At 41.4% G+C, this 23,400-nt stretch overlaps 1 protein-coding gene across 1 annotated transcript; it reads left to right on the top strand.

Annotated features, from left to right (window-relative positions):
* Window positions 1-4,214: 4,214 nt before the first annotated feature.
* Window positions 4,215-15,541, top strand: HTATIP2 (HIV-1 Tat interactive protein 2). Its single transcript, XM_050955531.1, is given in 5 exon segments — window positions 4,215-4,443; window positions 4,534-4,641; window positions 7,918-8,055; window positions 15,169-15,248; window positions 15,313-15,541. Coding segments are annotated over 5 exon segments (750 nt in total). The 5' UTR covers window positions 4,215-4,248.
* Window positions 15,542-23,400: the final 7,859 nt, after the last annotated feature.

Raw genomic sequence — 23,400 nt, 5'->3', positions numbered from 1 at the left:
ACCCAGCCTGCAAGTGGGAGCAAGTCTCTGTCTCCTGCCCAGAAAACTGAGATCAGAGGGGTCTATACCGAAAGCTGTTTTCCAACCAGCCGGGACTTACTAATCTGACTGTCCACTGGGTGAAGATGGGATTGCACCTGCCTATAAGATGCTCCCCCTTCCAAGTCACAGGGAAAACTGCTCAAGACTTGGAAAGAGAGGTCAACGACATGCTGGCTTTGGGGGTGATCCAGCCATCTTCCAGCCCTTGGGCCTTGCCAGTGGCGCTGGTCCCCCAAAATGACGGGTCAATCCGGTTCTGTGTGGACTATCAGAAGCTCAATGCCATCACTGTATCTGATGCCTACCCCATGTCCAGGCCTGACGAGCTCCGAGACAAGCTGGGAGGAGCTCACTACCTTACCACCATGGATCTTACAAAGGGCTACTGGCAAGTGCCACTGGATGCAGATGCCAGGCTGAAATCAGCCTTTATTACACTTCTGGGGCTCTGTGAATTCCTGACCCTGCCTTTCGGCCTTAAGGGGGTGCCGGCCACCTTCCAGCGCCTGGTGGATCAGCTACTGAGGGGGGTGAAGAGTTTTGCCATGGTGTATATTGATGACATCTGTCTCTTTAGCCAGACCTGGGAGGACCATGTGTCCCAGGTTAGACAAGTGCTGGACCGACTCCAGGAGGCTGGGCTGACTATAAAAGTGGAGAAGTGCAAGGTAGGGATGGCTGAAGTATCCTACCTGGGCCATTGGGTGGGGAATGGCTGCCTAAAGCCAGAACCAGCCAAAGTGGAAGTGATCAGAGACTGGCCCGTTCCCCAAACTAAAAAGCAGGTCCAAGCCTTTATTGGGATGGTGGGGTATTAGCAAAGATTTGTGCCACACTTTAGCTCCATAGCCACCCCCATCACTGTGCTATGCAAGAAGGAGAAGCCAGACAAGGTGGTCTGGACCGAGCAGTGCCAGAGGGCTCTCTGCACTCTGAAGGAGGCTCTGGTCAGGGTAAACACAGACTTTGACAAGCCCTTTATGGTGTTCACTGACGCCTCAGACACGGGGCTGAGTGCGGCGTTAAATCAGGTTGATGAAAAGGAGGAGAGACACCCCATTGTGTACTTGAGAAAGAAGTTGATACCCCGCCAGCAGAACTATGTGGCCACAGAGAAGGAATGCCTGGCAATGGTGTGGGCTCTTAAGAAACTTCAGCCATATCTCGTTGAGCAACACTTCACCGTGTACACCGACCACTCTGCCCTGACCTCGCTACAGCAGATGACAGGAGCCAGTGCCAAGCTCCTGAGGTGGAGCCTGCTCCTGCAGGATTATGATATGGACGTGGTCCATGTGAAGTGGAGTGCTGATGCCTTGTACTGGAGAGGGGGGCCTGAACTTCTCCAGGTCACTGGTTAGAGTGACCCCGCTCAGTTCAGTCTCGAAGCGGGGAGAGATGTGATGAAGCAGGTAGTGGGGAGGACTGACCTGGGGATATTGCGTGGGAATTTTGCAGGTACTGTCTGCATGGTGATGGGATATCAGGGTGTGACTTCACTTGAGGGATGATACCTGAGCATGTAACCTGAGCCCAGGAGGGTGATGGGGCTAGGTGACACCTTCTGCCTGGGAAACTGGACAAAGGTTGGAGGAGGAGCTGGAGGTGTGGAAGGAGGGGGTTTCAGTTTGGAGCTGACTGGGGAAACAGAGGAGACCTCTCCCCCAAGGTATTCTGGGAGAGTTTGGTTTTTTTTAATCCCCTTCCACAGCTGGAGATGGGGAAATTGGGAGGGGTGGGCCAGGGCTTTGAGGTAGCACTGAGCATTCTGTCTCTCAGCTGCTTGGCTGACTGGTTATTGCTCACAGTTTCAGGGTCTAACTGATTATCATATGTGGGGTCAGGAAGGAATTTCTCCCAGGTCAGATCGGCAGTGACTTTGTGGGGCAGGGTGGTTCACCTTTCTCTGCAGCATATGGATGTGGATCACTTGCCAAGATTATCTGGATATTTTTCATTTAATCACTTCCCTGACACTGCAGGGGCCTCAAGCACTGGTGCATCTCAAACCCTCCTGTTTTCTGCCTGTGCCATATAACAATCGTGTCTCCTGTAGGCTCTAATACTTTGGACTTGTTTCGATTGTTGGGTTTCATGTGTAGCTGTTGGGTGGTGTTGGTGGCCTGTGATATACAAGAGGCCAGAATAGACAATCTAGTAGTTCCTTGTGATAGGGTATACAGACCCCACACTAGACAAGAGGGTGTTAAGGAGCTGCTCTGAACTCAGTTGACTTTGCCCGACCACATCTGCAAAGCTTGCACTGGCTTGAGGAGGAACTTAAAAAGGGGAGCACAGTAGGGTCAGTGGAAGGCAGACAGTGGAGGTGAGTTGATTTACATGCTAAAGTCCCTAGGAAGGAGCCCTGCAGGAGTTTTTGCTGCCTGAGGCTTGGCTGTATTGGTGTGACCAAGCCTACAAGGAAGGCGCCTGTGACTCTCTGAAGGTCAGAGACTTTATGTCCAGTTCTTTACTTTACCCTGTGGGAAGAAAGGGGGCTTGTAGGAAGTGATCCAGGGAGGCAGCCACATAGTACCTGAGGGTGCAGGACTTAGCTACCTACCACTGGGCTCTGCATCCAAGCTCAGTTGAGAGGGTGGGCCTAGGCTCTTCTACCACTCACTGAAGAGGGACAACTATAAAAGCCTGTCCCTCAGCAGGAAACCTGGTTGATGGAAGGTCCTGAAGATACAGGATTCTGGACCATGAGCCCTCAACCTAAGTGGGAAGCCCTGAATCCCTCACTTGATCCTGAAAAATTCCCTGATCTTGGACTTCTTATAGGTACCCTAAAAGGGACGGACTTGAAACCATGATCAGGCTGAAGGTCTGAGGCATTGAACAGACAGACCACAAGTCTACAAAATCACCATCAACTTACTTGCAATATGAGAGAGATCAGCTGAGTCAGCAACTCCTCACAAAGCGGCAGTCTAATTAATGCTGTAATACAGGGCCCATACCACCTGCCTGCTTTTACATCAAAGGATTGGGTTAGCCCTTTAAGCTACAGCTTCGCACTGGGAACTCATGTTCAACTCATTGTCTGCTATGACCTGTAATTCCTTTTCATTGTCACTGCATTCCAGGATATGATCCCCCGTTTTGCTTTCCAATCTGTAAAAGGGGGGTGATGATATTGACCTCCTTTGTAAAGCTCTTTGAGATCTATCAATAAAATGCAATATTTAAGAACTAGGTATCAGCATTGTTTGTTCTTTGTAACCAGAGATCACCACCCCGTGAAGTATTATACGTAGTTCCAAGAGCCTCCTCATGCTGCCAGCCAGGATACCAGCAGCACATGCCTCTGCTCCTCCACCAAGGCTTTGGTGCTCTACACTCAGAGAGCATTCAGGTTATTTATTAGAGAGAGAGGTCCTATTTATGACTGGGGATAATTAGCTCTTTTATGTCAAACCTATGTGAAAGCTGGCTGACCCCCCTTAATAGATTACAAGCGGCCAGTAGGTGGTGGTGGGGGGCTGAGTACTGCTCATGGACACAGTAGCCTGAATTTTTGCACTATCTCTTTTCCTCTGCCTCAAAGCAGGAAGATCCTGCTCCAAACCAGTTAGTACTACCCAGATAACGAGAGCATGAGATTTTACACTTACTAATCAAGTATTAACACACAAGGGTCTTTGTCTGAATGTGTATAAAAGGTTTGTGAAATTTGTGTAAGACAGAGTCTTTTGTACCAAGGTACAGGCTCTCTTTTTTCTGCAGAATAAAGCATTTTTCCTTATCCCTGTCAGGCTGTTAATTGGCTCTCAGCTAAGCAGACCCGATATTTCGGTAACACCTATTACCTTTCCCGGCAGAGTTCCAGAAATAAACCAGTCACTTTCAAGGATACTTCCTTATTTTGCATTAATGTTAAAGAAGTTATTTTCCAGCTCCCTGTTACAATGACAGGTTTCCTAGTGTATGTCAATGAGACATAACATTTCACTTTTCATTTAAAAAATATTTATTCAAATTGTCACAGTTTGAGAACAGTCCTGAGAGACTGAAGACATGGTTCAATTAAAAGTCTTTAAAACATTTAAACCTTTCTTTTCTGCTATTGAACAAAAAAACAGTAAATCTGATATAACAGAAAAAATCAGTATCTGCGTTTATACCTCTAGACAAAAGGATGTTTAAAAAAATCCATTGTGACTCTTTTAAAGAACTGTATGTTTTTTTCTTTTCATATACAGAATGGCTGAGCTTGAGAACATACAAAACCTTCATGAAAACTTCAAGAAACAAAATAAATCTTGTTTTATCCTTGGTGCGTCAGGAGCAACTGGCAAAGAATTGTTAAAAGAAATTTTGAAACAGCAATTGTTTTCTAATGTCACCATCATAGGATGTAGAAAACTGACTTTTGAAGAAGTGGCATATCAAAATGTGGTAAGTCATATAACTGGCATATTTGTTGTCAGTTTTAACACTGCTTTATAGGTTAATGTTTTCATGTTATTTTGTATCCTTGTGTTTTAGAATCAACAGGTGGTAGACTTCGAAAAACTAGATGAATATTCTGCAGCATTTCAAGGTCATGATGTTGGATTCTGTTGTCTCGGTACCATAAAAGCAAAAGGAGGAGCAGTAAGCAAAAAAAACCCATTGCTTAGTTTTCACTTTGCAGAAGTATATTACAAATCCCCTTGTTTCATTCTCTTCTTTCAATCAGCACAGAACCTAATAACCTCCCCCAACCCTCACATTTAGGAAAATTTGGATTTAGCTCTGATTCTAGGTCAAAGCTTTACCACCTGGGGCCATGTTTTGTTTCACTCTTGTGAGTGATATTTGTCTTGTAAAGTAGATTTTTGTACGGAAATTTCTGTCAGGGGCAGGGCTGGAATTAAATGTATAAAATAAATATAGAATGTGGAAAAGATTCCTTTAAAAGAGATACTAAAGAATCTACTTTGGCAACTTTTTCAATATTACACTTCAAGTGTATACTGTCAAGTTAACTGAGCCTAATTGCAGAGCTGAAATTTCAGCATGAAAAAATCATCTATTTGAAACTTTACCTTTGTAATATTTCATTTGTAACTTGTGATGCAAAACTATCCACAATATGCACAGCCTCTGCCAAAACTGATTACTTAGGGCATGTCTACACTACCCGCTGGATCGGTGGGCAGTGATCAATCCAGCAGGGGTCAATTTATCGTGTCTAGTGTAGACGTGATAAATCAACCCCCGAGTGCTCTCACGCCAACTCGTGTACTCCACTGCCATGAGAGGCGCAAGTAGAGTTGACGGGGGAGCGGCAGCATTCGACTCTCCGCAGTGTGGTCTAAGTACGTCAACTTCAGCTACATTATTCACATAGTTGAAGCTGCATAACTGAGATTGATTTCCACCCCCCCGCACCCAGTGTAGACCAGGTCTTAGAGAACAGGTTCTACACTAAGGCCTACACTACACTTGGGGGGAGAGGGGGAAGGGACGGGATCATGAATAATGTAGCTGAAGTTGATGTACTTAGATCTATTTACCATGGTGTCTTCACTGAGGTAGGTCGACTGCTGATACTCCCTGTCGACAAGCCCCTGAGCACTGCAACTTTCAGTGCTGTAAAGTGCCAGTGTAGATAGTGCACCAGTGCTGGGAGCCATTCCCCTCGTGGAGGTGGGTTTTTTTATAGCGTTGGGACAGTAGTACTTTAACGTTTCTAGTGAAGACATGCCCTTATTCATCAACATCATTATGGTACGGTGAAGCAAGTAGATTTATGTTCATAATGCCACCCTGGCTCATCCTCTTCTGACATCAAAGAAGAAATGTTCATGACCCAATGTACAAACAAATGGCCGTCAGAATGTACCAGGCTTTCCAATTGTTGAACATGGAGTACATCATTCAGCAGTTAGTTAACTGTGTTGCCATTAATATACTATAACTAGACTTTTTTTTTATTTTTTGCTGTGGCTGTTTCATTCTGCCTGGCTGCAGACTCAACAAAAATGCACTATGTTATTGTATGGAGCAGGGCAGGCAAAAAAAAAAGATGTGGAAACTTTATTACCACTATTTGGTTTTAAATGGAAGATTAGAAAGCAGAGGATCAGTAGAAATCTTCATGGAGATCCTAAATCTATGGAGCTTTTTGTGCCAAAGATTTGATCATATTTAAAGTGTATCTTAAGTCTTTGAGAATTGATAGCCAGTTAAATGTAACATTAAAGACAACAGGCATTTTTGGCTGTTGAGGTTTTGCTCTCAACTAAAATGCCACATGTTGGAGGTTGAAGGAGGAAAGGAGAAAACCCATCTGAATTTAGCAGCTTAGAAAAACGAATGTTTATAATCAGTTTGAGAGCTCAGTGGATTTGTGAAATCATTTAGGATTAACAGGCTATTGATTGCTAATAAAACAATATTTAGCTTTGTCTGGGGAACAGCAGTGGAAAAAACGTGTGGGCACCTTGTCAAACAGGACCCATTGAGGAGAGATGATGGGTTAAGTGTGGGGGTCTGAGTGGCAGCGTGGGTGCCAGTTCTTCAAGGAGAACTTGTCAGTTGTTAGTAAGGCTAGTGAAAGGAAGGACGCCAGCGTCTGATGGCTGGGGTAGTATTGATGCAAGTTAGCTGACTAATCAGATTGAAAAAGTCTCATGGTATTTATGTCACTTTAATTTTCATCAAACAATTGGAGACGACAGCACTCTATTAAGGAGAGGTTGATCCAGAACTAAAGCTAAATAAATTAGGGTCTCAGTTTAATCAAATTATCCCTTTACTGGCCTTGGATTAACTGAGAGAGACAGCGTCGGTCTAGGGACTTTTGATTGGCTAATTTTTTTTTTAAGAAGCTGATACAAAGAATGAGAGATTTAACGCAGACGCCTACTACTCAAAATACCCCAAACAAGCATATAAAAAAAAAGTTAAAATTAATATTTATCAGGAGCATTTGTAGTTTTATTGAGGGAAGCTTCTATTTTTATTAGTTTTATAAGGCAAAAATCTCCATTTAGTCTGAAGGGCTGAGGTTTTGTCACATTTACAAAACAAGACAACTCTGAAAGCATACCTAGAAATCTAAGAACTATCCTAATGCTACTATGTAACCTTCTGAGGAAGTTTTTCTATTTTCCTAGATGGTGAATTACTTATAGATGCCTTGTTTATCTGCTTTTAAAATCTCCTGATTAAACAAAGATAAAATTTAGGAATTTACTTAACCGTGGGTTAAATAACTTGAATATTTGGCTACTTTTTGTTTTCTATGTGCTTTTAAATTCTACATTGGGGACAGATAGAACCAACCTGTGCTTGCAGGAGTAGATCCTATGGAGTTACTTCAGTAGGAATTTAGGGCATTCCTTATTTCTTAGGATGCACTCAGGATCTTTCAAGATTGGGCCATTAATGAAGTGTGCTTTACAAAGTGTCTACAAAAGTGTGCTTTACAAAGATTCTGCTCAATTGCAAAGATAAAACAACCAACCTTTGAATTACTGATTTAAATAGGACTGGAAGGGAGCACTTGAGTCATCAAATTCAGACCTTTGCTATCGCAGGCAACCCCACGATAATAAATGTATTAAGAGCAATCTTAAAACTACCTAGGTTGTTTGCCCCCCACCCCAACCTGTTGGGAGGATGTTCCAGAACCTAATTCTTCTAACGGTTAGAAACCATTTACTCACCCTTAGCTTAGTTAAGTATGAAAAGATTTTCTAAAATGAAGTGCCATGAAATTTCCCTTCAGTCTTTGTTTCAAAAATGAGAGAAATTTTGAAGAAAATGGAGAGTCACTGAATTTGGTCCCACTTATAGTTTTGCTTTCCCCCACCCCACACACTTTCCCTCTTCTGTGGATTCTTCTGACCTGGCTTTAATCCAAATAACTTTTTATCCTAGGATGGATTTGTTCGCGTTGATCGAGATTATGTTTGCATGTCAGCAGAGTTGGCAAAAGCTGCTGGTTGTAAACATTTCCTCTTGGTATCTAGCAGTGGAGCTGATAAGCACAGCAATTTTTTTATTTTAAAAATCAAGGTTGGTCTAAATCTTGTAATAATAATCTGGAGAAATTTATGTATGGTTTAAGTGTGTAAAGTCAAAATTTCCCTGTGAATTGTTTAAGCAGTTATCCAAGGCGGGGTGGGGGTGGGGGAACGACATGTTAATCAGGAGTAAAACTGAACAAAGAAAAACTGGAGAAGATTCTTAGACAGCTCCAGTGACTGAGAAATTTAAAACTAGATGGGGGGGGGGGGAACACTAGAAAATGTACTATCAGAGATAATCCTGCACTGGCAGATGGATGGACTAGATATAAAGGTCCAGCTTTTCAAGGTATTTATTTAGATGGCTTAAGTTGCGGATAGGTGCTTCAGAAAATCCCGCTAGAGATGGAATTCACAAAGGTATCTATGCACCTAACTCCCATTGAAATCAATGGGAGTTAGGTGCCTAAAAACCTTTGTAATCCACCCTAGGTGCTGAACCTTGTTAGGTGCCTAAATATCTTTGAACAGTTGGCCCAAGTTCTTTTTCATTTCCACTTTCTATGATTCTTTACAATTTAGCTACATTGTTGCTGTCTCGAGCTTCTCAGGATTCAGTTCTGTCCTCTTATGTGAATAAAATTCCCACTGCCTTCCAGAGGAGTTACACCTGTGTAACAGAGGACGGAATTGGGCCACATTTTCAAGTGCTCAACACCCACAATTTGGATCAGATTTTTAAAACATTTCAGCTCTCATTTACGTACCTAAATAAGGTCCACACTTTCCAAAGTGCTCAGTGCCCACTAGCTCCCATTCTGACATTTATGGTCAGCTTTTCAAAAAGAAAGTCAGCCCCCAGCAGTGAGTGCTGAGTTCCCTTGAGAATCTGGCCCTATCTGTTTTATCTGAGGTTCAACCTGCTAACTCATGTAAAAACTACAAACTGCCTTGTCAGCAGTTGGATTTTACCTTGAGTTAATTAATTCCAGTTAGCTAACTCAAGTTAAGAACTTTTTGTGTGTGTGAAGACAAGGCCTAAGGTAAACATAGAAGATTAAATACCTGTTTTATTGACATCAATGAGAAAACTTCCGCTGACTTCAAAAGAGCCAGGATTTCAGAGAGGAGAGGGATTCTTCATGCCTCTTGTTTTCCTGAGTGTCTTAATAACCATATATCTCCAGAACAGTTCCTTGAATCAAAATATATTTTTGATAATCATACATCGTACAGATGGAAAGTCCTATTGCGTTTAGGGTGACCAGATGTCCCGATTTTATAGGGACAGTCCTGATACTTGGCGCTTTTTTTTATATGGGCTCCTATTACCCCACCACCCTCTGTCCTGCTTTTTCACACTTGCTGTCTGGTCACCCTAATTAGGTTACTAATTCATCCGCCTCACCAATGCTGGATTGTTTTCTACCATGTTTACTAGTGGTTTGAGCTGACTTTGCTTTGAAGAGGTTAATACTATTCACTTTGGAACAAATTCCTACAGGTCAGTTACCACCAGATATGTTTTTAATGCTACCACTTACAGCTACTTCAGTTTGAAGTGAGCTGGAACTCAGTTGAGTGACAGTGTAATGATGCAAGTCATCTGAGGTCATCCAGCTATTCCTAAGTGCGTAGTCACTGCAGCCAGTATATGAGTGGTATTTTTTAGGGGTTGCTTCATTCCATTGCTCCAGGATAGATACAGTTCTCTCAGAAGAAGTCAGAAATCTGTCTTCTCTTCAAAGTGTACCTGAGTGCCACAGTGATTTTGACCTCTAAACAATCTACAGCCCTGTCTACACTCGGGATTTGTCTCAGTTACAGCCAATGTTGTAACTGCACTGGGTCAAACCTCTTATGTAGGCAGGCAACGTTGCTATTTGCACCAGTGGTGCTAACCCCTACTTGAAACTGAGGTAAGTTCCACTGGCGCAGCTAGGTTTGACCTAGTGCTGGTCACCAAGGGAAAGGGCATATCCCCAGTGCAGACAAAGTCTAAAGACTTAAGATTTTCTATCTTGCTTTTGATTAAAACTTATTAAAGTGATAAATGGTCTATAGATGATATCTGGTCTTATACTCAGTAAGAGTTTAACACCGTAGGCATAATTACAATGAGCAACATCTTACATTTATGAAAAATGCATCCTCTAGTGTTAATGTCCCCATTCCCTCTGCCTCTCTTCCTGAGCAACCTATGAGCAAGAAGCCTCTCTCCTTCAGATAGTCTTTTCACCCTCACATCCCTGTTGTAATTTTCAGTTTCTTTGAGGTTTTTGTCCTTATCATCACATCACCCTGTCAAGAACCAGAGCAGAGCCAGTTTCTGGGCTACCTAACAAGTGTATCTGCAGTAGGTGGCCTGACTGGCTTTGCCGCCTGATCAGCTGGAAGGATCAGCTGACCGGCTCTTAAGCCTAGCTGCAATTCAGTGGCTGCTCCAAGCATCTGCTCATGGCTGTAGTAGCTTCTGTTTGTTCCCAGACTTGCCTAACTTCAGCTTTGACCCTTGGCTCCAATTCCTGCCTATTGACTCCTGTTCTGGCCATTGGGCCTGACCACCCATGTTCTGGTCAAATGAACCTGCTCAAAGTGGTGTACCAAGTATTTCTGCACACTGGGTATTACTGTCTGTCTCATGTCCCTTGAATTTTTTTTTCCAAAATCACTCGCTTTGTTAGTCCTATGTTGCTTTTAAAAGTTAATCTGCCTAAAGTGTATACAAATAATGACTGATTGTTATCAGGAGATGTTTTCTGTCCCTGAATGAATGTGCTAACCTTGAAAACAGGTTATTGTCTGCCTTACATCTGAGGTTACAGACAGGGCTCATAAAATTTTTATAATTTTTTCTACTCATTAAATTGATCCTATGGAATTAATATGTCAATCATTCATATTTTACAATCTACCACATTCTTCTTCCAAAAAGTTATAGAAATCTTACTCTCTCCTCTCACAAGAGTTAACAAAAAGCGAGATAATTTTGTTTGGTCTTTTTTTGTAACAACCATGGTTCATACCTCTATGGTACAGGAGTGGGAGTCAGGAGATCTGGGTGTTACTCCCAGCTCCGCCATTGATTACCTGTATTACCTTGGCACATCAGTTAGCCTCTCTGTTCTTTAGTCTGTAAAATGGGCATAGTTATAGTTGCTCATCTTTGTGGGGTACTTGGAGATCTCTGAGTGAAAAATGCTATGTAACTGAGATCTTCAGAGACTGAAAACGGTTGATAGGTCCCTACCCAAGCTTTCCCACAGAGGCGCTCAGGCATAAGAATATAGGAACTGCCATACCTGATCTAACAATCAACCCATGTAATACAGTATCTCATCTCCAGCACTAGCCAGTACTAGATGCTTCAGAGGAAGATGAAATAAATCCCTTAATAGACAATTATGGAGTAACTTGCCCAGTGGAGAAATTCCTACTAACTTATGTCTATTAGTGGTTGGCTTATACACTTTTATCCAGTATAATGTAGTGGTGGATGTTCTAATTTTTCATAGAAATGTCTAATCCTTTCTTGAATCTTACTAAATTCTTACTTTTCAACTGTATGTTGTAGCAATGAGCTCCACAGGTTAATTATGTGATTGCAATTTGATTACATTTATTTTGTGCAAACAGAACAGATTCCAAACAATCTTTATATATATAAATATATATATATATACACACACACACTTACTGTTTTAAAAGGGCCAAGTTCAGAAAGTTGAAAGCAATTATGAGCCAAATCAGCTGAAAGTATTTTTTAAACCACTGTAGTCCTTTTGGATTGTGGCTTTTTGGGCATCTAATAAAATATTCTTATACCGTTCCCAATTATCATTCACATTTTCCTGTTTCAATTCTCTCAGCTGATTTGGCTCATAACAACAAACAAAAGACCAGCCTGGCTTAGAGGGGAAGTGAAAGAAGTTATAATATATGGCTGGGAAAGGTTAGATTTTTATTGGTAAATGATGATAAACAACACACATAACAATGAAAAAATATTTCCATCAATAATAGAAAAATTACAGATAAGCAAAGTAAGAAAAATGCTGCTTGAGAACTTTATTAGAGTTTGATTTAAGGCTAAAATTTTGACACATAATATTTGCAGTTTCTCTTTTAGTGGTTATAAAGCTTTACCTTTTTGAATCTGTGTCTAGTGTCCTTTAATTATTACGTAACACGCCCCCATAATTTCCTGCAACTGTGAAAATTTAAATAAATAAAAATAGGGAATAAATGCTTAAAACCCATAATTTTGCACATTGTGAAAATTTAAATAAAATTTTAAAAAAGCTTCAGAATAAATCTTGAAATTACCCATCAAAATTAAAAAAAATAATCAAATTCTGCCTATTCTCTATATACTTATTTAAAAACAAATAGAAAAGGGGGGAAGTTGATAGCAGTGAATATAAATTAGAAGTTAAGAATGATAGAAAATTGATAAGGGAAACAAAAGGACACAAGGAGAAATCTCTGGCCAGTAGAGTTAAGGAAAAGAAGGACTCTTCTAAAAAGTATACTAGGAACAAAGGAAATCCTACCAATGGTATTTGTCTATTACCAGCTGGAAATGGTAGAATTGTTGTTGAAAAGGCACAAGTGCTGAATAAATACTTTTATTCTTCTTTGAGAAAAAAACAGATGATTTATTCATATTATATGATGATGATCAACTACTTTCCATTCTAACAATAATTCAGGTGAATGTTAAACAGCAGCTACTGAAGGTAGCTACAGGTATTTTAAAATCAGGACGTCCAGATAACTTGCATCCAAAAACTTTAAAAAGCTGGCTGAGGAGCTTTCTTTAACATTAATGTTAATTTTCAGTAAGTCTTGGAACACTAGAGAAGTTCCAGAGGACTAGAAGGAAGCTAATGTTACACTAATATTTAAACAGGTGTGACAGAGTGCTGAAATCTGACAAGGTGGGTCAGCACTCGATCACTGTAGCCTCAGTTCTGCCAGTAACAGTTGATTGGATAATTAGCTAATCAGAAGGTGAGGCCGAGGAGGTAAGGAACTAATTAGCCCTTAGATGAACAACCTGATAAAAAGATAGGAAGGAAGTGTTATGTAGGAGGATAGGGCTAGCTGAGTCTGGAGTGAGTGATTGGTTTTCCTTCTAGGGCTCTAGCAAAGAAGTGTTCAAAGAGGTAAAGGTTAAAATGGTGATATTGCACTGTACTGAGTTAGTGTTTGGGTTTAAAATAAAATACAGCCTACGCACAAGGTGAAAGGGAGAGGGATAGCTTAGTGGTTTGAGCAGTGGCCTGCTACATCCAGGGTTGTGAGTTTAATCCTTGAGGGGGCCACTTAGGAATCTGGGGCAAAATCAGTATTTAGTCCTGCTAGTGAAGGCAGGGGGCTAGACTCAATGACCTCTCAGGGTCCTTTCCAGTTCTATGAGATAAATATATCTCAATACATTTTTTTTTATTAAGTGGGTCTGATCAGTTCCCGGGGCATCAGAGAATCAGGAGAGAGCATCTCCCCATCATGACAAGGTAAGCAGGATGATCTCAGTAATTATAGGTTTGCAGCCTGCCATCCATTCAGGGCAGATTAGGGAATAGCTAAAACAGGACTTGATTGATGAGCAATTAGAGAAAAGTAATATAATTAATACCAATCAACATAGCTTTATGAAAAGTCATTTAGCTTGATTTTTTTTTATAGGATTACAAATTTGTTTGATAAAGGTAATAGTGTTAACTTATTATACTCCTGTTCTGCATGGCATTTGACATAATCAAAATATTTGTGTGGCACTAAGAACAAGAATGATACAAAATCAAAATGGTCTTAAAAGGTAATTGTAGTGGAGTCCCTTACGGATTGGATCTTAGCCCTATGCTCTTTAACATTTGTATCAATAACCTGGAAGAAAATAAAAAGAAAATCATTACTGACAAAGAGAGCAGATAACACAAAGATTGGGGGAGTTCACTGATTTAGAATTACCTGGATTGCTTGGTAAACTGGGTGCAAGCAAACAATGCACATTTCAATATGGTAATTGTAAAGTCATACCTATTGGAACAATGACTACAGGTCATATGCAGAGGATGGGGGACTCTATCTGGAGAAGCAATGACTCTTAAAAGATTTTGGGATCATGATGGATAATCAGTTAAACGTGCCCTCCCAGTGTGATGCTGTGGCCAAAAGTGCTAATGCAATCTTTGGCTGTCTAAACATAGGAATATTGATTTGGAGTAGACAGGTTATATAATCTCTATATTTGGTACTGGTGTGACTGCTACTGAAATGCTGTGTCCAGTTCTAGTATCATGAATTCAAGAAGTATGTTGATGATAAAATAGAGAGCATTCAGAGGATAGCTGCAAGAATGATAAAGGATTGGAAAATATGCCTTATGTGTAGGGCCATTTTGGTCAATTTCATGGTCATAGGCTTTTAGAAATCACAAATGTCATGATTTCAGCTATTTAAATCTGAAATGTCATGGTGTTGTGACTGTAGGGGTCTTGACCCAAAAAAGAGTTGTGGGGGTTTGAAAGGTTACTGTGTGTGTGTTTGGGGGGGGGTGTGTGTGCGATACTGCTACCCTTACTTCTGTGCTGCTGCAGGTGGCAGTGCTGCCTTCAGAGCTGGGCAGCTAAGAGCAGCAGCTGCACACCGGAAGCCCTGTTCTGAAGGCAGAGTCACCACCAGCAGCAGTGCAGAAGTAAGGATGGTATAGTATGGTATTGCCACCCTTACTTCTGCACTGCTGGCTTCAGAGCTGGGCACTCAGTCAGCAGCTGCTCATCCTCAGTTGCCCAGCTCTGAAGGCAGTGCGGCTGCCAGCAGCAGCACAGAAGTAAGGGTAGCAGTAGAGGGTGAAAATAGTTGGGTGGGGGAAAGAGAGAGAATGGCTAACTGTAATATATTTTGCTATAGACTAACTGCATGTGCAACTTGTGGATACAGCTGGTTTGGTTGGGTTTTTTGTAACTGTTAGGAGACAAAAAAGCAGATCCATAGTAATAACCTACGGTGTGTAATACACAGTTCTAAAGTCTTTTGCTCTCAAGGTTGACTCTTTTGTCAGAATTGCACTGACAATACTTTAAGTATGCTAGAATGATGAGCAGTAATTTTGGGGTTCCTGTTTAAACATGTAATGGATTTTGTTTTTTTTAAGGGTGAAGCAGAAGTTAAAATTGAAGAACTTAATTTTGATTGCTGCACTATATTTAAACCTGCATAAGTAATTGTTGATGTGTGAGTGGAAACTGTTTGCTATTTTTTACCTCTTCTTAATCCCTCTTTCTTTTTTGTTTTAAAGATTGATTTTATGTGACCGAGAAGAGTCACGTCCATTAGAATGGTGTGCTAGAAAAATTCTGGGTTGCCTTTCTCATGTGATGTCTATTACTGCACTTTCTGTGCCCATTTCAACGTTAGCGAGAGCTATGGTGAACAATGCAGCAAACCCCAGTAACAAGAAGGTAGAGCTGTTAGAGAACAAGGATATCCACGTGATTGGAAACCAAGATGAAACACAGACCAGCTAAATGGTGTGATATCAGATATTGTGTATTTCTTCTCCTCCCTAATAGCATCACCAATTTCTATTTCAGCATCTGGAAAAAGTTTGCAGTGCAGTAAAATTTTGTTAAATGTTTGTGGTTTCTTCCTGCTGCCCCAGGATTATGAAATAGTAATTCATTACATTGTAAATCGTGCTGTACCATGAAAATCCTTTTATAAGGATTATGAGATTGTAACAATGATATGAGTCATTTTTTTAGGACGTATTTAATGAAAATGATACTTTTCCTACATAATTTTTTAGTATGATTTTCATCCAGCCTACTACATGCATCGATCCAAATAAACAGGTGCCTTTCATTTATTAAATAGTATTTCAATATATGTAATAAGAAAAAGATTTCAGTTACAAGACTGTGGCACATTCAGTCAGTTATTCTCAGAACTGAACACTAGCAAAGGGTGTGCAATGGAGCAAAGACTGCAATCAGTGACCCTTTGCCCCTTCACTGGGAGAGAATTTCAGTATAACACAAAGAAGCTGCTGTTACTAGTTTTGCTGCTGTCAGCCAGGGACTGCTTGGAGAATGGTTGCTGTTGAATTTGGGCCTGTGATTACGTTACTGACTAAGTGTAGAGGGAAAAATAATTTAGCCAATGATTTTATTGCAACTAAGCCTTGCTGCATGAAGTTGAAACCATTTGACTTGCAAAGGGTTCTTGTGTAGATTGATTAACAAGAAAATATGTCTGTTCGCAAAGGGTTCATACTGTTCCCTAGTCTTAGGAATTCCTTATCCTACATTATATAGGAGAAACCCTAGAGAAAAAACCCTTTATCAGTAACAATGGTTGATTTTTGATAAACAATGTTTGAAGAGTCACTAATTTGATATACCTCAATTTTTATAATCAGAGATGGGTCCAAAGGAGACCTTATAATCTACCCCCTTCAAACTTCACTGGGGTTGTTTATGTTAAATTAAGTTTCCACATTAAAACATGTGGTTTTGGTACTGGGTCAGATGCAAAATTTAAGAGGCCAATGTTTTGGTTTCAATGTCACAAAATGCTTTGACTTCTTCACAGGTGATTTTTTAGCCTAAGGTAGTAGACGTTTAGAATGACTTCTGTGATTCTGGAGCTGAGTAATTTGAAACAAAAGCCTACGCAGAATCTAATCTGGATCTAAACACTTTTTTAAATCTAATCTATCCATGTGTAAACTGTTCTTAGTCTGCTATTGTATTTTAGCCCCTTCTTTGCTTAAAATAGGAGTAGGAAAGAGGAGGAGGAAGTCAGGTTTTGGAAGAGATACTAAACTTCCCTGGGCCAGATTCTGTTCAGTTACACCTCTGTAGATCTAGAATTACACCAGTGAAATTACTCTGAATTTACTGTGCTGTAACTGAGATCAGTGTCTGACTTGGTCCCAATGTGTTAATAATTAGAATTTGGGCCACTAGCCCAAATACTTGAATCACAAAAAGTAATGCTGGTGTTCCCTCTGGTGGTTGTACGGTGGTAAATAAGCACTGTCCAAAGGGCACTTGACATCTATAATTATGCTGATAGCAAAGTTGCTGGGTGATTACTGTTACCTCAAATGAATTGTTTCTGAAACAAACATGACACATGAAGATGGGAGTTGCAGAGAAGAGAAACCATGTTTGTCAGTGGAATGCAAATAGGGGAAAGCAGGACTTAGCAGAAAGGAATATGCCTTGACCTTCTCAGAGGGTACTACAACTACTCCAGTTACATAAGAATTAAAGGAGATTAAAAGGAAATACATGACAGTATCTTTCTATATGAAAACCAAAGTCCCAAACCTGCATTACTTTATGTTGGATTTGACTCTGTTTGTTTGTCACACCAAAAAATCAGTATGCATCCCTCTGGAGCTGTGCCAGTTTGTTAACCAGGTTACAGTGCTTAGCTGAAATTACCAGTGCCAGAAGGATGCACAGCATGTGCTTATTGTTGCAAATAGGAGGTGTCACAAATAGAGTAGCTGGATTTAAAGGGGAGGCCAGATAATTTCATGGACCATATTAATATTTGTAACCAATCAACTCTGGTGCTTGAGGGCATAAACTGATCACTGCGGGGGGGCAGGAAAGAGTCCAGTTCCTCCTCCTCCTTCTCTGTGTGCTTCATTGCACAGTTGGAGCTTGATCCAATTCCCATTCAAGTCAATGAAAAGTTAGCTTCACTGTGAGATGGACTGAGCTTCACTTAGGCTAAAAAGTTAGCTTCACTAGGAGATGGATTGAGTTTCAGTCAGGCAGAGGGTCAATCAAAATAGTAGACGTGACAGGCTGTGTCAAACCAGGTCAGACCAATGGCCAATCTTCCTTGACGATGGCTCTCACACTTTATATTCATATTTATTTCAATTTGCAAATTAAAATAATTTTTAAAGCTATTGTACCTTTTGAATGAAAATTAGGATCTTTGTTACAATAAATAGTAAAAAGCTGGTGCCAAACTTTGAAACAGTTGATTTTTCTGCCTTTTTAGATATTTAATTTCTTCTTAACTAATCACAATGACACTCATCTTTGATAAAAAAGGGTGAATCATTTTGCTTTAATTTCCTTTAAGAAATAATTTAAATCTAAAACTGGTAATTAAAACTGTTAAGTGCCTGAATTTATTATTCTAAGTTCTTAGCAATAAGAGAAGTAGTAATAATTATAGACCCTCAGCTTGTGTAAACTGGAGTAGTTCCATTGACTTCAATGATGCTATACTGATCTACATCAGCTGAGGACTTGGTCCTTTATCTCCCTCTTTCTCGTGTCACAGTTATACATACATATGTATTTGACACCATAAATTTACACAATGCTTTTCAAACATATAGTAAGATGCAATTTGTGTCCCAAGCAGTTTACAATCCACATATACACATGTGATATATACAGTCAATGGAGGCAAGGATTGATTGCAAAGCACTGTGTACATGTATATATCAGTGTTTGAGTACAGTTTGTATGGACTTGAGAGGGGGCACTGCAGATGTCAAGGAGGCCAAAGAAGAGTTATCTGGAATCAAGAAAAATCTACAGCTGGGCAGAGCGGTCAATCAGAGTAGCTAAAATGGCAAATACCAAACAAGATGTTAATAATGGCAATTTTAGCAATCACTTATGATTCTTAGTCTCCTGCTGCTTTTTTTATTTGCATTTATTTCCTAGTCACATGTTTACAGGAATCTGTCCCTTACACCACTTGCCTTGTACTACTGGGGAAAAAAAATGGTGTGCAAAGAACTGTGTGGCTACTGATGTATATTACAGAGTAGTAAATATTCTTGATTCTATTATTTTTGTTACTACTGACTCCAAGTCTTAAAAAGCTATGCAAAGTAATGTTTTAAGATACTTAGCAAGACACTACATATTGTAAAATCAGTATGAATTAAATTGTATTGTTTGTTAGTACTCAAGTCCTGTGCCTAAACATGTTTTCTGCTTATCAAATTTGTGTAAAATATATTTAAAGTGTTTCTAAAAATAGCAGCTGCTGCATATTTTTAATTTTAGAAAATGTGACATGCACTCTCCTTTTCTTGATTGTATTAAATGGAATCCGGTCCTAAATTAGGATATGTATTATTTTTCTTAGACAAATTTTGCTATTGCAGGTTTGGCTCACCTGCAAAAGCTCAAAAAACATGAGTAAGTCACCTCCCCTCTCCAAATAATGAGATTTAATTCAAAAGATGTGATGTTTTCTAATCTGTCTTCTGCTTTTGGGACTCCTGCTGAGCATGTGTGAGCAGGACACTGAATAGAGTGTTGCTATCATTCCCAGATCTATAAAGTAAGGGAATTTTTGGCCTCAGCTTCAGGAGCTCTCCCTGAGATCAAATTATAAAGAGCTGTATAAAATGCTCCATGATAGTGTGCAGCTTCCCTTTTTCCTGAACCCCCTCCCCAAATTTTAACTATTTGCCCCCCAGCTCCAGATCTGCTGTCCCCAGTCCATGAATTATACTACCCCCTAGCCCCACATCTGCTCCTTCACCCTCAGCACAGCTGCTTGCTTCTAGTTGTGCTCGGGGGTGCTCAATCCCTGCTCAGGCCCTGCCCCTGCCCCCACCCCCACCTTGCCTCTTCCTGCCCCAGCTCTGCCCTTATTCTGCCTCTTTTTGCCCCATCCCTGCTTCTCTCTCTCCCTCCCACCTGCTGCAATCAGCTTCTCTGCAGAGTGCAGAAGGCAGTGGGAGGGAGGAAGAAGAGTTGATTAGCAGAGCACCAGGGAGGCAGGAGCCACTGGGGGCAGGGGAAGAGGGGAGCTTGGCTGGCGGTGGGTGCTAAGCACCTGCAACTTTTTTTTTTCTATGGGTGCTCCAGCCCTGAAGCACCTATGGAGTTGGTACCTATGCCACTCAGTGCATCTCTGCAGCTGCAACGGTTCTTCACCTCCTTCTCCCAGGCCTGGGGAGAAGCTCTGAGAGTTGTTTAGCTTAGTGGGGCAGCACTGAGGTTCCTTGGCAGAGGGTCTCCATGTTCAAAGGTGACATGTAGGAGGGTGTATGTGGGGGTCACATCCCCCCCATATGTTTGCCAGCCCTGCTCAGTCACATGGTATGACTGGCCCCTCTCCCTTTGCAGCTGTCAGAGCCAGTGAGTTTCAAGCTGTGCCACATGGGGAGAGGCAGAAGCAACAGCTGGGAGTTCCAGGGTGAGGCTCTGGTTTCCAGGAGGGGAAACTGACTGTAAGAGGGGTCCTACCTGAGGAGTGTGTGTGACTTGAACTGTTGTTCCAGGGACAGCTGAACCTTTAAATTGTCTCTCCACTTCCTCGCTAATAGCAGGTACAGGTGGTCTCTGCCTGTTCTTTGGAAACAATTCTGATGTCTGACCAGACAAACTCACTATACCAAACACAGCTTGCAGAATATTTAGCCATAAAGAATAACAAGATCTATAGAAAAGATTCATAATCATTGCAAGATGTACGCACAGGTAATAGTTAAGGAATAATATGTTTATATTGAAAGCATGGTTTACGGACTGGGAATAAAAGTTAATCCCCACTGGATATTATGTCTGTGATTGTCATGGTATAATTCCCCACTCTGAACCTTAGCGTCCAAAAGATGGGGTACCAGCATGAATTCCTCTAAGCTTAATTACCACCTTAGAACCTGTAGTGCTGCCATCAACCAGGAATTCCAGTGCCTGGTACACTCTGGTCCTCACAAAACCTTGCCCGGGGACCCCCAAGACCCAGACCCTCTGGATCTTAACACAAGGAAAGTAAACCCTTTCCCTCACCATTGCCTCTCCCAGGCTTCCCCTCCCTGGGTTAACCTGGAAGATCACTGTGATTCAAACTCCTTGAATCTTAAAACAGAGAGGAAAATCCACCTTCTCCCCCCCCTTCTCTCTCCCCCTCCCAGACTCTCCCTGAGAGAGAAAGAAATCCTAACAGAGAGAAAATTAACCTTCCTCCCCACCAATTCCCTGGTGAATCCATACCCAGTCCCCTGAATACAGTCTCACCAGAATAAATCAGGTTCTTAAACAAGAAAAGCTTTTAATTAAAGAAAGAAAAACAAAAATTATCTTTGTAAATTTAAGATGGAATATGTTAGAATCTTTCAGCTATAGACACTGGGAATACCCTCCCAGCCTAAGTATACAAGTACAAATTAAAATCCTTTCAGCAAAATAAAAGTTTGAACTCCTCCCAGCCAAATACACATTTGCAAATAAAGAAAACAAACATAAGCCTAACTCGCTTCATCTACCTAGTACTCACTATTCTGAACTTGTAAGAGCCTGTATCGGAGAGAAACCTGGTTGCACATCTGGTCCCTCTGAGCCCCCAGAGTGAACAACAACCAAAAACTAACAGCACACACAAAAACTTCCCTCCCTCAACATTTGAAAGTATCCTGTCCCCTGATTGGTCCTTTCGTCAGGTGACAGCCAGGCCCACTGATTCCGCCAACCCCCTACAGGCAAAAGAGATATGAAGTACTTCAGTTCTATTAACTCTTACTTATCTGTTTATGACAGTGATAAACCATTTGGTTATGCTGCTGCAGAAGAGGATCTGGGGGGGTCTTGGGGATTACCACCTGCCTATGAGTCAGCAGCAATGTGATGCAGCTGCAAAGAATTGTCTAGCCTTGCTCCATCCCAAAACTTTTAATGGAAAACCACCAGAGCCCACTGCAAACCATCAAAATCACTTGAAGGTAAAAAAAAAAAAAAAGGAACATTAAAACAGACAGAGCCTCATCCTGACGGTCTAAGCATAACACAGAGTGGGAAAAGGCACTCTGGATCCTTTAACTGAGGAGACACCTTGGGGAGCAGGGATGTTCTCATGAAAAACTGAATCCTAGTTCCTGTGAAACCAGCCAGCTAAGCTGCAGACTGACCTTGGTGTGAGGGCGGGACCCCTATTTTATTATGTTTGTGTTTTATGATTTTGTTTTGTATGGGAACTGTTTGTTTCCATCACTTTCTCTCATTTCTAGTTAAATCTTTACCCTTTCTTAAATAAACCTTTTGTTTTATTATAAGTGCTCACAAGTGCTGTATGGTTCACAGTGGAGTGGCGATTAAGGTAAATCCAGTAAACTGGGGTAAGCTGCATCTTTGTGGGCAGAGGATCTGGGACTGGTGTGAGTAGCCAGTAACGGGCTGGATATTATAGGGAGACACTTCTATGGGATTTGAGATTGGGGTGCACCTATTGTTAACCTGCAAGATGAACAGAGGGCTCGCATAGCCCAGAGGAGAGTGCTTGAGTGGCTGAAAGGTTGGGAGCATTAGGAAGTTGAAACCCAGCCAGGCCCAGGCAAGAATCCCTCACACTGGACACAGGGGGTAACAAGAAGACTCACAGTCCTGGGAGGCCCAAGAACCATCATACATCTCCAGGGGTTCTTCACCACCCCATTTTTCACAGGAGGGAAAGGGGAATATACTGGGATAATGTGGGTTACATACACAACAGGGTGCAGGTGGGAAGTAGAGGGCTGTCCCTGCATCGTAATAAAAAGTTGACCTTCTTTCTTCTTCATATGGCTGATGTAAAGGTAGAGCACAACTATAATTTTATATGCAGATGGGTAAGCCAGATAATTGTGTCTGGAGTAGCATATTGCTGTGATACCTCCATATTTGTGAACTGGGCATTGAGTTGTTATAGGTTCCATGGTCTGTTAATTAAAGGACTGAAGAACAACAAAAAACAAGACTGAATGTGTCTGTTGCCCAGCGCACATTGCACACAGTGTTAAATTTCTCGCATTTTTAGGAAGCATGAGAAGGGTTATGGCACTAGTTTGGGATTCAGGAGAGCCAGATTCAATTCCCTGCTCTGCCACATACTTCCACTGTATGACCCTGGGCAAGTCACTTATCATGTAATCAGACATGTGCAGGCCTGGAAGAGACTTTGAAAAGACATTCAGCCCAGCCTCATGTGCTGAAACAGGACCAAGTAAACCTAGACCTTCCTTGTCAGATGTTTGTCCAATGACAGGGGTTCCGCAACCTCCCTTGGAAGCCTATTCCAGAGCTAAACTACCATTATAGTTGGCAAGCTTTTCCTAATATTTGACCTAAATCTCTCTTGCTGCAGATTAAGCCCATTACATCTTGTCCTATCGTCAATGGACAAGGAGAACAATCCTCTTTGCGTGTGACTACACTGCAAAGAAAAACTCACAATGCCGTATCTCAGAGCGAGGATCAGTTGACTCAGGCTCAGGTTTGGGCTTCAGGACTAAAAACTGCTGGAGCCTGGGCTCTGAAACTTGGCAAGGGGGAGGGTCAGAACATCTACACTATTATTTATGGCTCTGCAGCTGTAGCCGCGCAAGCTTGAGTCAAGTGTCCCAGGCACT

This window comes from Gopherus flavomarginatus, chromosome 5 (genome assembly GCF_025201925.1).
Source record: "Gopherus flavomarginatus isolate rGopFla2 chromosome 5, rGopFla2.mat.asm, whole genome shotgun sequence".
NCBI classification, from domain to species: Eukaryota; Metazoa; Chordata; order Testudines; family Testudinidae; genus Gopherus; species Gopherus flavomarginatus.
The sequence above is the reverse complement of the archived record's forward strand: the minus strand, read 5'-3'. Positions and strand labels throughout refer to the sequence as shown.